The 15,394-nt window shown below is 49.5% G+C and overlaps 1 protein-coding gene across 4 annotated transcripts in view; it reads right to left on the minus strand.

Moving 5' to 3' along the window:
• IGSF3 (immunoglobulin superfamily member 3) overlaps nucleotides 1–15,394 on the minus strand; it is a 154,149-nt gene that overhangs the window by 5,464 nt on the left and 133,291 nt on the right. For all 4 annotated transcript variants that reach the window (XM_057410503.1, XM_057410504.1, XM_057410502.1 and 1 more), the window contains one exon: nucleotides 619–1,029. In XM_057410503.1, the coding sequence (XP_057266486.1) occupies nucleotides 619–1,029 (411 nt within the window). The remainder of the gene's footprint in view (nucleotides 1–618; nucleotides 1,030–15,394) is intronic.

Here is a 15,394-nt window from a genome sequence, read left to right on the forward strand (position 1 = left end):
CTCTGTCCCCAGCTTTGTGGGGGCTTGTGGGAACTAAAAATGCTCCTCTGTCAGCCCACCTTTATCAGTGATGCCCACTGTCAAGGAAAACACTAGCAGAGCAGATTTCTCCTTTCCTGGCAGCCAGCTCCCCACCTCATTAAACTTGTTAACTCACATGTCATGTGTACAGCACACAGGAAAAGGAGACAAGGCTCCCTGAGCCTGACAGGATACAGCACGGAGTAAAATTAAACTGTGTGCAAAGCATAAAATGCTTTCCCAGGTAGGCACATGCCAGTTCTCTCTCACTAGGTCACTAGTCGACACTCTTGCTACATGATGCTCTTGAGGATAAAGAAACCTGGCTGGACACAGCAGCCCTCTAGATCACAGGGGATAGCCAACCCTGACGTGGGGACACTCAAATGCATGCCAACTAAGACTAAATGGAGAAGGGGCTCATCAAACGGGGAAAACATCCCTCTTTGTGCAGGGATTATGCAGGCATGAGGATGCAAGGAGGGGGTGACAAGGCTGTAGTGGAAAGAAGTGCAAAGCATCCCTGCTGCCTCACAAAAGCTTGTCAAGCTCATGGGCCCTGCACAACAGTCGGTGCCAAGAGACCTCACGTGGTACCTGGCTGCTTGACGGTGACCTCTGTGCGCCCCGACACCTCCTCTGCCAGCTTGTACCAGGCGTGGTTGGGGCTGAGCAGCCACTCCTCCACGTGGCAGTAGTAGCTGCCACTGTCTCGGACCTCTGCCCGCTGCACTGTCAGGCTGAAGAGCCCTCCTGACGCCGAGCGCTCAAACTGCAGCCGGCCCCGCAGCCCCTCCTCCTCTGCATAGGTGCCATACTCAAAAGTTGAGCTATGGGTGGTCTTCAGGATGAGCTTGCCATCGGCATCAGAGGGCTTGTGGACATACCACAGCACAGCAAAGTGCGAGTCAGGGCTGGTCTGGGACTTCACTGAGCAGTTGAGTGGGATGGGATGGTTCTCCACCAGAGTGATGCTCCGCTTTGACTTGCTCACCTGCAGCTTGGTCACTGCAAGGGAAGAACAGGGAAGGATGAGGAGAGGTGGGTCATTAACATGGAAAAGAAACTGAACTCGTGTGGGGAGGACCACGGAGCCCTGCCCCAACTACAGGCATGGCAGCTCTTGCTTGTGTCTTACCTGTACCTTTGAGACAATGTTCTCCTAACAAATCTCTCTTCTTTCACCCCTGGCTCTACTTGTAGATGCTCCCACTATGTCCTTAAGCAACAGGCTGCTTTTTCACAGTTTGTCATTTAAAAGACTCCCTTTCTTAATTCACTGTGATCTAAGGCACCAAATCTAGCAATAAGACTACACCCATATTCAATGTTTTTTTTTTTTAATGGAAAAATCATACCACTTGCACCTCAGAGCAATAAACTGCTGAACAGAGAAACTGGTCAACAGAGAAAGCCATCTCCATGAAGGGTGAATTAAACGAGACTCTACTGCTGTCACACGCCAACCACGTCAGTGAAGTGTAACCCACAGACATGCAGTAGCTAGGGGACCAAACCATGGGCAAAGAAGAGCAAGCACCAGACTGGAAGGGATTAGCAGCGAGCAAGCTCCAGCAGCCAGGAAATCTGGCTCCAGGTGAAGCACAGACTGCTCCAGGACAAGATACAGGCATATCACCTACCCTAGCTTCCCAAGAGCAACTGCATTTCCCACATGGGTAGTTAACCAGTCACACAGTGTCGAGGATGACACGGCGGCCTCACTGGCTCTTGTCCCTGCAAGGAGAGCGCCACACTGGTTTTCCCATTCCTCTGTCCCTGCAGGAGCAGATGAAGCCTCCACTGTGTGTGCTCAGGCTGCGCCTGTCACCCAAGCCTTTGACCCAGGGCATTCCTGTGGGGGAGGACATGAAGTGCCCTCCTGTGACACTTGTGCTTGGCCTGCCTGGGAGCACTGCTGGCTACAGACCGGAGGAAAGGACCAGCTCCTGGTGAGACACACCACCTCTCCTCCTTCACCTCCCCTCACATGGCAGCTCTCCTCTGAAAGGGGGCATGCTCTCCCATTGCAGAGCGAAGGAATTCTGCTGACAGCTGGTGACTCTCTTAACCTAGCGAGCGCCCTGGGCACGAGTGGCACGACATAAGTGTGGCACCACAGGCACAAACAACTGCAGGCTGCCAGGGGAGCTGTGCACACCCACACCCTGGAAACCCATCCCACACATCCTCTGTTTGTGAGGAAGCAATGCTGTCTCCTCTCTCTCACCGACACATGGGCTCCTCACTTTGCATCCTGGCTTTGCTTCCAGCTCCCCTTGGGCCCAGGGTCTTGGATGCCTGTCGGCACAAGTGATGAGTGACAGAGATGAGCTATAGGATGGGCGCAGGCAAAAAACTTCAAATGGGAGGGATGAACTCCCGCCACAGTGACAAGTTCTGCTCTAAGACAGCATCTGAGATAGGCATTCTGTTAAATTGATTGCCTGTGGCTTTAATCAGTGCGCTAATAAAGACCCAATGGCTGTGTAAGGGGTATGGCACACAGAGAGTGGACAGAAGGAAGAAGGGAAATAGTCCCTTGTCTTTCCACCCTGAATACTTCAACCTAATGGAGAGATTTAGCATCACCCTGTTGTATTTCTGCCATACCCCAGACACGTTCTTTCCCCTTTGTTTCATCCAGGACAGCAGCTTTAGCCACTGCAGCCACACTCATCCCACCTTTTCAGCTCACCACTGGTTAAGAAAGGTTATTTTGAGCATTAATCAATCTTCCAAGTCCCTGGGAGATGAACCAATAAGGGGGAAGGTGATTCTCAGCAGTTTCCTTTCTTCCCCAGCCCCCTTTCCAAACAGTTTATTTTTAATTGGTACCAGATTATTTTCTGCAACCGTTACTAAGGAAACCTCTGTTACTATAGCAACCATGTATGTTAAGTCAGTAGTCCTATATCTATTAAAATGCAGTACATACACATGCTGTGTATGGTGGGGTTGCTCAATATCAACACACACACAGACAAAGCCAGGGTATGCACAGAGCAGCTGAGACGCAAGCACCCCTTCCAGTGCTCTTCCCAAATCACGGCAACTCCAGGAGATGAAAACGAGGAGGATGGGCATGGACCAGTTTTAAGCCTGGTGTTTGGGGCGACAGACCTGCACCTCACATGTGACAGATGTATTTCACTGAAGCAGTGAAAGCTTGTTCCCACACCATAATCATGGCAATTCTTGCTGTGCATGGATCCCTGAGATCATCTGTGAGCTCTTGGTTGGTGTCCGTGCAGCTCTCCCTGCTTCCATCTGACACTTGGTAAGAGGTATTCTATTGTGGGGGTGAGGGTGATGGGGAATAAATCTTATTAACTATGGCAAAAATGAGATCGTAAATCCCCCAGCTCTCCAAGCCCTCCTTGGCAGCCACTACAGCCAGCATCCAGGAATTTGCGTACTCATGTACAGAGACCCCCCCAGATCTTGATGAGATGATTGCTTCTCCTGCTTGCTGTCAGCTGGAGCAGCAGGCCCTGGCAGGAATTACAGGTCTTTTCTTTGCTAGACTGCACGCACTTGCACAGGGTCCTACACTGTGTGTGGAGTTTCCCCTAGATTATCTGTGATAGGTAATGACACCCCTGCCTCATCTAACATGACTTACTTTCCTAACGGAGGCACACCACGGAAGATGCAAGTACAGGTTTTGTTTTCCTCCCACAGAATTAGAGAGGATATTCTCAGTATTTTCCAGTCTGTGAACACCAAATGCTTTCCTGCCCAGGCACTGGCTCCTCATAGTAAATGCATACTTACCTCTTCTTCATTACCTTTTGCAGATCCTATAGAAACAATTCACATCTTTTACAGACCACAGGCTGAAAACTGCTGAGTCGGAAGCACTGTGGCACAGAGGTTACCTTGGGGCAACTTCACCTTTGGGCTACAGCCAGGTTTTCAGGCTCATGCAGGGGAGAGATCTCCTGCCACAGTCTGGTTAGGACACAGGAAGCTTTCTGGGGCAGCTTGTGCTTCTGCCTTCCCACAGGGATGATCATCAGCCATCATTCACAGATATGCAAACTAATCCAAAAGGCTCATTTTGCATTTGGGGAAAATGATTTAAAAAGGATAGGGGAGAAATAATCCTGAAGTTGGTGGTCCAGGGTGATGGTGAGGGTAATGGTACAATACAACACTCTTTCCAACCTGGTAGTAAGTCTACTCTAGCACAGGTGGGTCTCTCTGTGCCCCATGCAACTTGCCAGGTCATGCTTAAAGATGCCTGCCATGACATGGAAATGACTGTCGCTGCTGGTGAATGAGTGAGGTTGCAAGACCCCAGGCACTGAGCCAGCCAAATCTTGCCCTCCTGACACAGGGAAACTCCCTTTCCTGGCTTACGGATTTGCCTGAGCAGAGAGCCAGGAAAGGGCTTGGTTTTCAAATGATGAACTGATGTGTTCTGCCCCAGGGGCTGGGGCTCCAGTGTGCCTGGGCTGGGCTGCTCCAGCCCTCTGTCAGGCAGTGGAGGTGGTAGGCACAATGATGTGAACACGGCTACGCGGCACTTTCTGCTGCACTGTCAAAAGACTGATGTTCTCTTAACAGCCTCCTGAACATCTGCTTAGTGAGGGAAACAGGTGCACGTATCTAAGTGAAGTTACCATGCACATCATCTGCAAACCATAATCCTGTTGCCACGACGTCTCCTGGCTCCCTGGGGGGTGCCAGTAAAGATGAAATCATACCTTGATGTACTGTAATTGGCCCTATGTACACTATTAAGGCTTTCAATTTACACTGGCAACAAGCCATGATAACAATCCTCAGATTTTTTCTCTTTTTTTAAGCTACCCTGGTCTAGCAGCCCCTGTGAAACAGTGCAGGCTCTGTGAAGAACAAGTACAGGCACTGAACTCTTCAGCAGTGCCTGGGCAGGGGTCCTGCAGGCAGCACAGGACAGAAGACATCAGAAGACATGCACGGTCTCAGGATACCTGTCTTGAAGACCAGTCCCTGGTCTTCAAAGGTTGCACCTCTGGGCTGGGGGTGAGGTCAGACACCACCTTACAACCACAGCAGGCTACTGCATGGCTAGGTGCTCTACAAGCTGGTATATACGGTAGTTTTCCATACACCATCAAGCAGGCAATCAGTCTCCTCAAGTTGGACATGTGGTAAGCACAATTATACAAATAATTGGGGGAAGGGAAAGCAGTCATCAGAGGCAGTGATGTGATTCACAGCTTTTCTGCTGACTCACTGCAATGGTAAAGCCACCTGGCTCCCTACCCTCTGTTTCCTAATTATCAAGCAGGGGTTACAACACTTACCTTTATCAAAGCACTTTGCAATCTGTACCTTAAAGTTCTGCGATGAAAAGACGCTGTATCTCAGACTCCTTACATCATCTTCCCTTTTAGACATCAAGAAAATACAACAGTGGGAATTTACTTCCCACCTGGGAGCCACTGTTACCAAGTCCTGGGAATGACGATGTCTAATTGCAGCTGAAGATGCCTTCCCCTCAAACAGCCCCATAGAAAACCCTGCAGCCCACAGAGCCCCTGAGGTGCCCTCTCACTACAGCGGGGAGGCGCTGTCCCACTTTGCAGGCTGATGCCCTCCGGGGAAAGGTCCTCAAGAAGATTCTCTTGGCTGGAGAGAACTGATGAAGTGCTGATGATGCGGGGTGGGGGGGGTGGGTGTAAGCAGAAACAAGGCCAACCCAACCTGAACCCAGACCCAGTTTAACACCAGACATGGGGTTTATCAGACTGGTCAGGAGTGACTCATTTCCAGGAGCACAGACCCAAGGTGACTTCCTGCAAGGAACCTCTGTCTCTCCAGTATCCTGAAGGGCACTGACAGGGCTTTTGGCACAAACTCACCTGCCTCCTCAGCCTGCAGTCACAATCCAGAGGTGCCTCATCATTTTCCTTGCTAGGGCCCGAAAAGCACTTAGTGCCCAAATTCCTCTTGGGAATTCACCAGGTCACTGCCCTACAACAGGCTTAGAGTTGCGCTAACACTCTGCCAGCCCTTCTCCCTTCCACAAAGCAGGGCTGAAGAGCCTCCTCCACCTCCACAATTTGCAAGGACACCCATGTTAATGACCATGGAGAAATGGGGCAATGGGAATCAAGCAAGTACACACTAGCCTTCTGACTCAGTGTGGCAAGGGGTGGGTGATTCAGGTTACTAGGTTAGCTGAAAGCAAACCATGTTCAAAAGGGAAAGATGTATGAGCCCTTTCAGGAAAGAGGCACCAGAGGAATGGCATTCATAGAAGGGAAGATGAGATGCTTCTAGGAGGACTTTGCTTATCTGGCATAGGAATCACTGCAAAGTAAAGACAGAGACTTCCAAACGCTGGGCGGCCTCCCCCAAGATGACAGGAACGTGGCAGCGCAGCTCCCGACTCCTGCTATTCTCTTTTTAACAGAATGCAATTCCTCCTGAAACTGGATTAGCAAGGCTGCAAACTGCATTAGTCAACATGGGAGGCTGCTGGTGCAACAGGAGCAGGGGAAAGGGAAATAGCGTTAGACTTTGCCTGCCATTATTACTGCCATTATTAACTTGTCACTTTACTGTAGTATTCCTATAACAATGAATTATTGCCTGCAAACAGGCTGACATGATTGAATTACTGAGAGAGCAGCTCCATGGGAAGCAGAGAGTGTTAACCCTTTCCTCAGGAAGGCTCAGCTGCTGCCCCCTCCCAAGCAGGCAGAGAGCCTTTGAACACTAACCTACCATCTTGACCTTCAGGAGTGCTGGTTTCGGAGCAGTGCCCAAACTGCTCATGTCTAGGTTGCAAATATGCTGCTCTAGGTTGGATATGCAAAAAAACCAAAGCAAAATGTATGTCTGTCTGCAGCAACAGAGATCCACAGCTGGAGCTCTCGCACCTCTTTCAGGTCTTCCTGCAATCACTCTAGCCTACTAATTTTGTACAGCTAAATCCCCACTTCTCCATGATCATCCTTTCTGATACAGAGGGCTGTGCCAGGGCAGAGACCTTGTGCAGAGTGGGAAGAAGCTGACATGCCTTCACCCACCCTTACCATGCCCCTTGGCATCATCCCAGGAGCCATGGAAATGCTACTCCACTTCCCTGGGATTTGAGAAGCTTTAGCCTGCCTGCAAGTACTGCTCATGCTTTGCTAAACATCAGCTACATGACATTTCTCCCCAGATTTACTGTTCTTTGTATGATGCTGCAAATAGTGTTTCTTGCAGCATGAACTGGTAGGTGCTCTCAGCCCCAGGAGCAAGCCTAGGAGCTGGTGTGACTCACCTCCTCTCAAGGACAGAAAGAGGCCAGGAATAAACCAAGTGCCCTGCATTTCAGCAAGTTGCTGCAAAGTCCATAGCCCATCAGACACAGGTGTTACCCATCCTCACAGCCTGCTACTGCAGCAAGATGCGCTCAGCACTTAAATACCGGTGCACATCCATGGTGACCATCACCTATACCAACAGCCCCAGCCCTGAATTCAGCCCCAAGCACTGGCTCGTGCCCTGAAGCTCACTGTACTACTGTAGCTCGGGGAAGCGCAGCATGATGTACTCAAAATGCTATCACAGGGTGCTGTGGCAAAACAGAACAGGCATCTCCCCTCAAACCCTGCAGTGGACCTGCCTCCTCTGCTGTACCCTTGTTGGCTCCAGCCCTGTAGAAGGTGAGCACCACATAATCCAAACCTACTGACAAACAAACAACCTAGTCGTCCCCCCCCCCTCCCCAAAAGCAGCACAGTTAAGACAGCTGACCTACCAAATACATAGGCAGCAGGTCAAGTCCATCACTGCATGCTTCATGCTGTGGTGTGAAGACTGCATGGGAGGCACTGACAAGGACATCTGCTCAGCCATGGGATTACCAGCCATGCCATGCTGGAGTCTCTGGAGCAGCTAACAAACTACAGGTAACCAAGTGTGGCCTCGGGGAGGCATGCATATGTGACCCAGAAAGTCTATTCTAAGCCCTGAAGCCATACATCTTGAGCATATATGTGAAAGGCCATGTGTGTAGGTAGCTTCAGGGATGGAGAAAGCTGGGAAGTCCACAGCCTCCGAGGTCTGATCATGGATAAGCCAGAGATCTCCATCTGTGATGTGCCGCTAGCCTGGGAAAAGCAAGAACTTTCCCAAGAAAGAGAAACCATGTCTCTTTAAAGAACAGCAAGAAACAAATCCACCCCAAAGCAAAATGCCCCACAAAACTAAAACTAGAAACCTTCCTGCCAAAAAAACGAATGAAAAAGTTCTGCAGGAGAGAGAGGAGGGGAGGGAGGAATAAAAGATTTCCAGCATGAGTTGTGCCTGCTGTCAGCAAACAATATACAGCTCACTGATCACTTGTAAATTAAAATATGGAGATAGGATCACTGGAAGATAAATTCAGTGCCAGAGCCAGTGAGGATGAAGAAAGAAAACAAAGTAACATACTGAGATATTTAATCAAGTCCTCATCAGAAAGATTTCAAACAAAGGAATGTTCCGTCCATTAGGGAGAAAAAGAAAGTAATTAAACGTACCTGAAGAGCAAGTTCTCACACACACCACAGCACCACACACAAACTCCCATGCTGCTCTGGAGGCTGGCCATTAATGGCTCAGACTCCTAGCAGGCTGCCAGAAACATATCTGAGAAGTTTGCGTAGGTGCACACTAAGAGTACAACTGCACCCTATAGCTCATGGCTGACTTCTGCATGTACTGTATTTGAGAGTTTCCTGCAGCTACTGCTAAAAAACTGGCTGCAAGGCAGAGAGAGATGAGATGCTGAGGGTGATAGCAAATGCCATTTCCTTGCCATCCAGACAGCAAGCTCTCCAGACAGCCCCCAGGCAGGATCATGAAGTGTTTTGGACACTGCCCGCACCAGCCCTGATAAGCCCAGGTTGCCAGTGCTGCCCTCTGTGCAAGGATGAAGTCCCCTGAGAAGGACACAACTGCATCTATCCAAAGCACTCTACTCACCTTTAACTATGCCCTTCCACCATATTAATTTTCTGCAGGTTTAGTAAACTGAGCTGGTGCACAGTGGCATGAATGCTGGCACAAGGAATGGGTCAGGACCATGCAGACAGCAGCATGTGTCAGGCATGAAGATCAATTTCTCCTGTGAAACCAAGCGCTAGATCAGCTCTACCCGCATTCAAAATACTCATGATGCTACTGCCTCCGTTATCAGTGCATTCAACTCCTGTGTGGAAGACCAACCAAGTGAAATGAGTCATCTGTTGTTGCTTAAGAAATTTGTCTTGACCTTTTTAAGGGCCAAGAAAGTATTACAGCAGGATGGGCTACAGATTCATCATTCTGTACTCCCTGCTTCTCTGTTACACCCTTCAGGGACAGGGAAAATGTAGGAGTTTTCTTTAACAGCATTCCAAATTCCTATTTAAGCAAGTAAGATGGCCCTGGGAGCCAACTTCTATTATACATGTTAAAATAAAAAGACCCTGAACCATAGGTTCAGCATGTTTGGAGCCTGCCATTTTGCTCCAAGGAAGCAGATCTCAGGTTCAGTGAACCCAGGAATTTAGTTTTTCACCAATGTCAATACAGGTAGAAACCCCACAATACTCAGCCCTTTATGAATCCTGTGTTCTAGAAAAGCATTCAGATAAAAATTGTCCTTGTTTATTTTGCTGACACAGAGTTATTAATCTCACAAGATAAAATCACCATGAGAAGAAATGGCTGGATTTATTTTACTGAAATTGCTCCCTTAATGTTGTCATTGCTGTACTACCTGGGTATGCAGGTCACTGCTGCTTTGAAAAGCAAAGCCATTGTGTCCCATCCCCAGACCATCAGTCAAACCAATGCTCACAAAGGCAAGAGGCAGGGGACTTGAAGAGTAATTTGGGCTGGGCCATCTCTCTGCCTGGGTTTTCAGCATTGTTCTCAAAACAGGACATAGCCTGGCTGTGTGAAGGATTTACACAGAATAGTTTCTCATCCCAGGAGAAGCATCCAACACGATATGGAAGCACAAGGTTCCAGGTGTAAGGACAGACAGCTGAAGCTGCTGCTCGGGCATTTTGGGAAGGATACCTGTCTGGATATCACTCTGACTGGAGGGGTGAGGATGCAGCAAGAGAAAAATCATGCTGCTGCAGCACTGAACCTGCTGACCCTGAGGCCTCTCACCCTGCAGAGATCAGCATGACAGCTGAGGGGCTAGGGCTCCATACACAGGCTGGGGAAGGAGAACGGTGGTCAATGCCTGGCTGGAAACCCACTCATCACCAGTGCTTCCTCTCCCCCAAGGGCTGCTCCTGCTGACTCTGCTTTTGAAGTCTTCAAGAACATCAGGGATGCACAAAGCTTTAGAGCTGGACAATGTCTAAGTACTGTTCACTGCAGAGTATTTTCGTCCAAGGAGAGCAAACAGCAAATCAATGAAAAGCTAAAGTGTGTGTTGAAAAGATGCTCAAGACGACATCAAAGAAGTTGCATGTGCACAGACTGTGAACAGGCTGACACAGTGGTTCTGTGTATGCATGCTGCAAATGGGAGCTGAAAACCACTCAGGAGATACTAAGGAGAGAAGCAGAGCGTGCTTTGAAACTGAAGTGAAAAAATGGCTCCTTAGAAAGCAAGCATGAAGAGAGTTAATTTGAACAGAGCAGCATATCCTGAATACAGCCCAGGTGTCCTGGCACTGTCACTCTTGACAGGGGTCTGAAAAGCAAGACTGCCTGCAGTATAGAATCATAAAATAGTTAGGGTTGGAAAGGACCTTAAGATCATTCAGTTCCAACCCCCCTGCCATGGGCAGGGGCACCACACATTAGACCATGTCGCCCAAGACTGTCCAAGCTGGCCTTCCAACACTACCAGGGATGGAGCATTCACAACTTCCTTGGGCAACCTGTGCCAGTGCCTCATGACCCTCACAGAGAAGAACTTCCTTACATCTAGCTTGAACTTTCCCTGCTTAAGTTTTAACCCCTTACCCCTTGTCCTACCACTACAGTCCCTAATGAAGGTCCCTTGTAGGACCCTGTCAGATACTGGAAGGCTGCTATGAGGTCTCCACGCAGCCTTCTCTTCTCCAAGGCTGAACAGCCCCAACTTTCTCAGCCTGTCTTCATACGGGAGGTGCTCCAGTCCCCTGATCATCCTCGTGGCCTCCTCTGCACTTGTTCCAACAGTTCCATGTCCTTTTTATGTTGAGGACACCAGAACTGCACACAATACTCCAAGTGAGGTCTCAAGAGAGCAGAGTAGAGGGGCAGGATCACCTCCTTCGACCTGCTGGTCACGCTCCTTTTGATGCAGCCCAGGACACGGTTGGCTTTCTGGGCTGCAAGTGTACACTGCCTGCTCATGTTCATTTTGTCATCAACCAACACCCCAAAGTCCTTCTCCGCAGGGCTGCTCTGAATCTCTTTTCTGCCCAACCTGCAGCTGTGCCTGGGATTGCTCTGACCCATGTGTAGGACCTTGCACTTGGCATGGTTAAACTTCCTGAGGTTGGCATCAGCCCACCTCACAAGTGTCGAGGTCCCTCTGGATGGCATTCCTTCCCTCCAGGGTATCAACTGAACCACACAGCTTGGTGTCATTGGCAAACTTGCTGAAGACGCACTCAATCCCACTGTCCATGTCACCGACAAAGATGTTGAACAAGATCAGTCCCAACACCGATCCCTGAGGGACACCACTCATTACTGGTCTCCAGTTGGACATTGAGCCATTGACCACAACTCTGTGTGTGTGGCCATCCAGCCACCGAGTGGTCCATCCATCAAATTGATGTTGCTCCAATTTAGAGACAAGGATGTCGTGTGGGACAGTGTCGAACGCTTTGCACAAGTCCAGGTAGATGACATCAACTGCTCTACCCCTGTCCATCAGTTCTGTAGCCCCATCACAGAAGGCCACCAAATTGGTCAGGCAGGATTTCCCCTTAGTGAAGCCGTGCGGGCTGTCACCAAGCACCTTGTTGATTTTCATGTGCCTTCCAGGAGAATCTGCTCCAGGATTTTGCCAAGCACAGAGGTGAGACTGACTGCTCTGTAGTTCCCTTGGTCTTCCGCATTTGCCTTCTTGAAAATGGGGGTTATATTTCCCTTTTTTCCAGTCGTTGGGAACTTCACCTGACTGCCATGATTTTTCAAATACTATGGACAGTGGCTTCGCAACTTCATTTGCCAGCTCCTTCAGGACCTGTGGATGGATTTCATCAGGTCCCCTGAACTTGTGCACGTTCAGGTTCTTAAGATGGTCTTGAACCTGATCCTCTCCTACAGTGGGCCCAAGGTCCTCATTCTCACAGTCCCTGCATCTGCCTTCTGGGTGGTGTGGTCAGAGCATTTTCCAGTAAAGACTGAGGCAAAGAAGTCATTCAGAACCTCAGCCTTCTCCAAATCCTGTGTAGCCAGTTCTCCTGACAGCTTCTGGAGAGGGCCCAGTCTGTCCCTAGTCTTTCTTTTATTCGCAATGTGCCTATAGAATCCCTTCCTGTTATCCTTAATACCCCTAGCCAAGTTTAATTCTAACTGGGCCTTAGTTTTCCTAACCTGGTCCCTAGCTTCCTGGACAACATCCCTGTACTCTTCCTAGGCCACCTGTCCTTGCTTCCACCTTTTATAAGCCTCTTTTCTCCCTCTAAGTTTCCTCAGCAGCTCCTTATCCAAGGTCTCCTGGCCCTCTTACTGCATTTCCTTCTAGTTGGAATGCAGCACTCCTGAGCCTGTAGCAGGTGATCCTTAATATCAACCAAGAGTCTTGGGCCCCCCTGCCCTCTAGGGCTATATCCCATGGAACTTTACTAAGCAGGTTCCTGAAGAGGCCAAAGTCTGCTCTCTTGAAGTCCAGGGCAGTGAGCTTGCTGCACGCTCTTCTCACTGTCCTGAGGATCTCAAATTCGAGCATCTCATGATCGTTGCAACCAAAGCTACCCTGGAGCGTCACGTTTTCAACCAGCCCTTCCCTGTTGGTGAGCACAAGGTCAAGCACGGCACCTCTCCTTGTCGGCTCCTCTATTACTTGCAGGAGGAAGCTGTCTTCCACACAATCAAGGAACCTCCTGGATTGCTTGTGCTGGGCCATACCATCCCTCCAACAGGTATCAGGATGGTTGAAGTCCCCCATGAGGACAAGTGACACCAATGTAAGCTCACACCAATATATGACCTGCACTGGTCCAGGTTTCCTGGCTGAATGATATGGCAGAGCATCTCTCCAATTCCACAGCTGGCTTGACAAAGCCAGCCAGGAAACACCCCACAGGAGAAACCCCACCTCAAACCTGTATTCACAAACCAGTGCCCAAAGACTAGAGGGTATGTTATGCACTACAGAGGCAGCAAGAGAAGGCTCTCAGGTATGTGTGACAGTGACAGTACATAGAAAAGATGGGGGAGAAGTATGGAGTGTGATGGTTAAGTGTGGAGAAAGGCACCCCAAGGTGCCAGCATGGGATAAATAACTATGCCAAAGAGGCAGCGGCAAGTCTAAGTGAGGAAGCTGTGCCAGAGGACCTGGCAAGTGTGGGGATAGAGCTTCCCAAGAAAACGTGCAGGGGAGGAGACTACCAGGGGTATGAGGTAGAAGCAGCAAACTCACCTGTCTTACCTCAAAAAGAGCTCCAGCTAGGTCTCTAATGCAGGTTTATGCAAGGGAACAGCCCTGGGTCACATAACACTGAACCCCTTCATTCTGTCTTTACAATGTGCTGGAAGCCAAGAGGAAAGAGCAGCAGCTGAGTCAGAACAGCAGGTCTGGCCCCGCTGGTGGTGAAGGGAAGGCACAAGTCCCTGAGCACCCAGAGGAGAGGAAACTGCTCTGCGCCGCAGTGGAGGCTGCTGATGAACAGCCTCCTGTCTCTCCTGAGCACTTCTTGACCTCCTTCATCACTCAAGCAAGAGTAAAACTATCTGCCAGATGGAGCAGGTGCTGTAAAACAGGGAAGCAGTGCTATCCTACAGAGAAAAAACACTCCGGGATCAAGAAAGCAGCGAACTTAAGTTTCCAGACTTAACTTCTGTATCCAGCTCATTTGCTGTCCTTGTTCAACTTTATTGCTGGATGCTGCCATCAGCAAATAGTGTCAAGTTTTAAAGTGGGCACTCTGTGGCCCCTGAAAACACTTGTTTGAGCTCACATTTAAGAGTGTGGTCAGTACCCCACTGGCCACTCATCATAGAAAAGGCATCTTTCACATGCATCCACAAGAGGATACCTCACATGCAGACATTACCAAGAAATGAGATGGAAGAAAGGCATTAACAGCAATATCTTTTATTTCTTAGGGAAAGCCTCTCCTTATACTTCACAAGTGTCTTGGCAATTGTTTGTCCACCCTCCTCCCTCAGCATTAAGCGTGTCATACAGCAGCCTGGTTTTCCAGTTCTTCTCTGCCTCATCCTGACCCTGTGCAGTCACAACCATCACCTGCTTGGCCACTCACTGAGTCTTCAGAGAAGATGAGCAGGATACTTAGCAGCTTCTCTGCAGCTGCCACAGATGTGGTCTTGGACAAAAAAAAACTAAAGGTCCTCTGCCCTCCACCCCTTAGATTTCACTGTCCACCACCAGCCCAGTGCAGCCGAACTGCTGTCAGTGGTGGTTTCTCATGGATAGCAGAAGGGCAGCAGAGTGCTGCGTTCCCACCCAAGTGAAGAGTTTCAGGGGAAGCACAGCTCTGGCTTACCCCACTCTAAAAATAAGGTTCAGGCACAAGTGTCTCCCAGCTTCTCTCTCCAAGACAATGGTTTCAACTTGACAGCTCCTAATAAACCAAACTTAAAGAAGTAGCCCCTGGAGAGCCCCTGGAAGCTAATTAATGCTCTAATGAAGAGCCTGACTGCCTTGTTTGCTCATCGGCTCACAGGTCAATCAATCTGCCATAGCCCAGCTTGCAAAAAATCAGGGAGGAGCCCAGCACCCTCGTGTATGCCTGGTTATCATCCCCCACCACCCCTCCCGATCCCTCCTCCACATTCATTACTGTCAAAAACCCGTCAGCAAGACAGCAGATTTATAGAGACAATTGCAGCTTCTCCCTGTGCACCTGCTTAAGGATTAGTCCTGAAGGAACTGGCTGAGGGACGACACAAGGATGGAGGAGTATGAAGAGCACAGAATAACTCGGAGGTGGGTGCCCTACAGGTTTGGTTAAAGAGGTCTGTGCCCGAGTACAAAAGGGCTGAGGGGGTTGCACAACTGCCTGCTTGTGTGAAAGTTCTGCTTTTCTTTATCCTGCCATTGCCAGAGACTCCCTACTGCTCAGACCCCAGGCGCTCTCAAAGCTCTGGCAAATCACCCCCTCACTTGTACTGCAGGGGAAAGGTAAAATGTGTATAAGGGCAGTAACAATTCAGTATACCAGCACAAATACGCTCCTTGCCAGAAGAATCCTACCCAGACATCCTAGCCT

Source organism: Pezoporus wallicus, unplaced genomic scaffold (genome assembly GCF_028554395.1).
Source record: "Pezoporus wallicus isolate ANWC-B61680 ecotype Strahan unplaced genomic scaffold, APGP_CSIRO_Pwel_v1 contig_229, whole genome shotgun sequence".
Taxonomy (NCBI): domain Eukaryota; kingdom Metazoa; phylum Chordata; class Aves; order Psittaciformes; family Psittacidae; genus Pezoporus; species Pezoporus wallicus.